General features: G+C 35.9%; 1 protein-coding gene across 1 annotated transcript; it reads left to right on the top strand.

Annotated features, from left to right (window-relative positions):
* The first annotated feature begins 2,489 nt into the window (after positions 1 to 2,489).
* Positions 2,490 to 3,482, top strand: LOC113915250 (olfactory receptor 5T1-like). The gene has a single exon (XM_027581069.2). It carries the CDS (start codon positions 2,496 to 2,498, stop codon positions 3,480 to 3,482), a length of 987 nt encoding a protein of 328 aa, XP_027436870.2. The 5' UTR covers positions 2,490 to 2,495.
* Positions 3,483 to 4,691: the final 1,209 nt, after the last annotated feature.

Below are 4,691 nucleotides of genomic sequence, written 5' to 3'. Positions count from 1 at the left end.
AATAGGATTTTTTAAACAGCCATCTATTTTTGGTGATACCCCAAAATGCATTAATCATATTTATATTATTCATTGATGTCTTTATAAACTACTTTACCAATATAACAATTCAGAATTAACTATACATTATTTTAAGGTATGTGTGTGTGTTCTCATGAGAGTTATGTAAGCTATCTGGATTTATAAAAAAATCAAATTTTAACATAATTGTATTTTGTATTTTTTTACTATCAATTTTCCTAAAAATCAAATGAGCATTTTTGGTTTTGTAGACTTATATTTATGAAACTACTCTATACATTAGAAATGTCTTCCACAGGAATCTCTGGAACATTTCTGAGAAAATAAAGACATATAGTTTTCTTTTTTTCTAACAGTAGCCTTATTTATTTATTATCTACTGATGTGTGAGTGTCTCAATATAACAAAACTGTAGCATGTTCCATGTCATGAATACAAATCATTTGTGAGTAAATTCAGCCTGGCCTTATATACAGTGAATTTTTTTAACTCTTTTTAAACACTTGTTGGTTATAAAATGCCAAAGGAAAAACAAAAGTCAACATGCTGAAATCTGCCCCTTAAATATGATGGATCCAGGAATTAATAGTGTTTTCAATAACTGAGATTTCAGTCCAGATACCGGTGTTACTTTTTTTTTTAAGATTTTATTTATTTATTTGACAGAGAGAGACACAGCGAGAGAGGGAACACAAGCAGGGGAAGTGGGAGAGGGAGAAGCAGGCTTCCCGCGGAGCAGGGAGCCTGATGCGGGGCTCGATTCCAGGACCCTGGGATCATGACCTGAGCCGAAGGCAGACGATTAACAACTGAGCCACCCAGGTGCCCCGATACAGGTGCTTCTTTAACATTTTTTAAGTTTCCTTTATTCACACTCCACTTAATGAGAAACAGTATGATGACATCAAGAAAACAAAACAAAACAAAAAAACAAATTATTTTGAGGCGAATATAGTGATTTTTCTCTCAGCAAAAACTTCAGAAACAATTTTATTATCTACTATCAGGTGACATTAATTTCACAGTTATTTTAGAAACTGTGAAATTTCTATTAAGAAACTCCATAAGCAGCTATAATATATTTTTTTAAAATGTCCAGGATTTCTATTTGAGGGAAATATATCTAAAAAAAAAAAATCCAAGGATTTTGTAGGAATAATCACATAAATTGAAAATCATCTCACATTGTCATTAAGATAAAATTTGAAAAAAAATAATAGTATGATAGGCTGCAGTGGCCAAAATGAACAACTTAATGATATGTATTTTGAGGAAAAAGAAAAAAATCTGAAGAAAAAGACATTGCATTGTTTATGTTTGCAAATAAGGTACATCTCTCTCCAGAATATTCTCTGCTATTCTGTTCACCACTGCTGTGGATGGAAACTAATGGAACAGGATGATTGCCAGAAAAAATGAGGTAAATGGTTTTGGTGGAAAAGGCAGGCTTGTTTGATAAATTGAGATGTCTCACTTATCCCAGTTCCTAGTCATCTGGAAACATGTTAAAATTAAATAATTTCCATAGTATTTCTCATTTATTTTTTTAAAGATTTATTTATTTTAGAGTGTGTGTATGTGTGTGTGTGCGCGCGTGTGTGTGCGCCTGCAAGTGGGGGAGGGGCAGAAGGGGAGAATCTTCAAGCAGACGCCCCACGGATCACAGAGCCCCACGCAGGGCTCCATCCCACTATCCAGAGATCATGACCTGAGCCAAAACCAAGAGTTAAATGCTCAAAGGACAGAGCCACATAGTTGCCCCTAGTATTTCTCATTTAAATTCAACACAAGTGGGGCGCCTGGGTGGCTCAGTTGATTAAGCGGCTGCCTCCAGCTCAGGTCATGATCCCAGGGTCCTGGGATCGAGACGAGCGTCAGGGTTCCTCCTCAGAGGAGAACCTGCTTCTACCTTTCCATCTGCCGCTCTGCCTACTTGTGCTTTCTATCTCTCTGTCAAATAAATAAATAAATAATCTTTAAAAAAATAAAAAATAAATTCAACGCAAGCTTGTGATAGAAGTGTACTTGCTCCCATTTTTAACAGTTGCAAAGATTAAAGAAAGGACTTTCATGGACATTGTAGCAAGTCCAGAACTAGTATTCAGACGTGTACTTTCCACTATAATATTTTAAGACTCAAATATTCCTATGTTTACTCATCATTGTGAATTTTAAGATTACATGATATGCAAAAAGACAATAAATAATTGAATAGAAAATGATTTAGACAATAAACTACTTAAATCAACAGAATATTTTTAACTTGATAAATGTAGTCAATGACTGAATAAAATAATTTCTTCCTTTTATTTAACAGCAAAATGCAACCACTGGGGACCAACATCTTTATCGCTGCTTATTTTATCAGTGCCAAGGAAATCATTATACCTTGCTAAGAAACAAATATGAGGATATAATTGGGTAGGCTCTATTTTCACAAGATATTGCCTTTAGCACCTATAATAAAAAGTGAAATGCCAGAGTTGCCATCAGATTTAGATTTACACAGGATTCAGATGAAAAACATGACTGAAGTCACCATGTTTATATTGATGGGCTTCACAGATGATTTTGAGGTGCAGGTCTTCCTATTTTTTCTATTTCTAGCAATCTATCTTTTTACTCTGATAGGAAATTTGGGACTGGTTATATTGGTCATTGGGGATTCTAGGCTCCACAACCCCATGTACTATTTTCTGAGCGTGTTATCATTCCTGGATGCCTGCTATTCTTCAGTTGTCACCCCAAAAATGTTAGTCAATTTCCTAGCAGAGAATAAAGCCATTTCCTATCTTGGATGTGCAGCCCAGATGCTTCTCTTTGTTACTTTTGGGACCACAGAAAGCTTTCTCTTGGCAGCCATGGCTTATGATCGCTACGTAGCAATCTACAACCCTCTCCTCTATTCCGTGAGCATGTCACCCAGAGTCTATGTGCCACTCATCGTTGCTTCCTATGTCGGTGGCATTTTGCATGCTTCTGTACACACAGTGGCCACGTTCAGCTTATCCTTCTGTGCATCCAATGAAATTAGGCATGTCTTTTGTGACATCCCTCCACTACTTGCCATTTCTTGTACTGACACCTACACAAACCAGCAGCTGCTCATCTACTTCGTGGGAGCTATTGAGACAGCCACTATCCTGATAGTCTTGGTCTCTTATGGTTTCATTGTGTTGGCCATTCTGAGGATGCATTCTGCCGAAGGGAGGTGGAAAGTCTTTTCTACATGTGGCTCACACCTAACTGGAGTGTCAATTTTTCATGGTACGGTTCTCTTCATGTATGTGAGACCAAGTTCCAGCTATGCTCTGGACCATGACATGATAGTGTCAATGTTCTACACGATTGTGATTCCCATGTTGAATCCCATCATCTACAGTTTAAGGAACAAAGATGTAAAAGAGGCGATGAAGAAATTGTTTGTGAGAAATTGGTTCCTAAGTAAAACACATTATTAGCTTTAAGTAAATCTGCAAAGAATGTTGCATATCAATTTATGTCTCTATGCTCAGAAACTAAAGAAAATGTCTTGGTTTTAATGAATAATACTGTCTGTATATCCTAGAATATTTCCAAATAAAGCATTTATCAACCCTCCAACACAGCATTTTACAAATATAGATCATTTGTATAATCTATATACTTTTACTGTGTTCAAATTGGTTCATATTAAATATTTGTTGATACAAGTGTATTGCTGTTGTCAGTCATTGTGGAATTTTCACTCACTACTACTATAGCTTATGCGCTTAGGATTCTATGGATTAGTGTATCATCACACTGTTTATAGGAAGTCTTTCACACTCATTATGAGGTTACTTCTCCATCCTAAGGTTCCTGTGCAAGACCTCCTTAAACTTATTTCATTTGTTCTCCATGTGCTTTCAGAGTAAGATCTATCTAGGCTTATGGCTCTGACCTTTTCACTATTTGGCCCAACACTATATATTTTTATCCCATTATCAAAATCTTTCCTTATTACTGCCCAATCATAGAAATGATAAGATCCATTCTGAAACTCCAAAAATTATAGTGGTAAGTATTAGATAGTAATATTTATTGATAATGTACTTAGGCTCAGGAAAAATAAAAGTAGAGCTTAGAAAAAAGCAACAACTTGTTAATTATATAAATATATGTATATCTAATATATATGCACATTACATATACATCATATATACACAATATATATTATACATATATGCATTATATATGTGTGTGTATATATATATATATGGTTTGTGTAAATGTCAGAACAAGAAATGGCAAGTAGTGGAGGGATGTCACAAAAGACATGTCTAATTTCATTGGATGCACAGAAGGATAAACTGAACGTGGCCACTGTGTGTACAAAAGCATGCAAAATGCCACCAATGTAGGAAGCAACGATGAGTGGCACATAGACTCTGGGTGACATGCTCACAGAACAGAGGGGAGGGTTGTAGATTGCTACATAGCAATCATAAGCCATGGCTGCCAAGAGAAAGCTTTCTGTGGTCCTGAAAGTAACCAAAAGAAGCATCTGGGCTGCACAACCAAGATAGGAAATGGCTTTATTCTCTGCTAGGAAATTGGTCAGCATTTTTGGAGTAACAACTGAGGAATAACTGGCATCCAAGAATGATAAAACACTCAGAAAATAGTACATGGGGTGGTGAAGCTAGGAA

The sequence above is a fragment of the Zalophus californianus genome, chromosome 11 (assembly GCF_009762305.2).
Source record: "Zalophus californianus isolate mZalCal1 chromosome 11, mZalCal1.pri.v2, whole genome shotgun sequence".
Taxonomy (NCBI): domain Eukaryota; kingdom Metazoa; phylum Chordata; class Mammalia; order Carnivora; family Otariidae; genus Zalophus; species Zalophus californianus.
The sequence above is the reverse complement of the archived record's forward strand: the minus strand, read 5'-3'. Positions and strand labels throughout refer to the sequence as shown.

Bases quoted from the DNA above. Each gene is read 5' to 3' on its own strand.
- LOC113915250 (XM_027581069.2), top strand. From the start codon at position 2,496: ATGCCAGAGTTGCCATCAGATTTAGATTTACACAGGATTCAGATGAAA.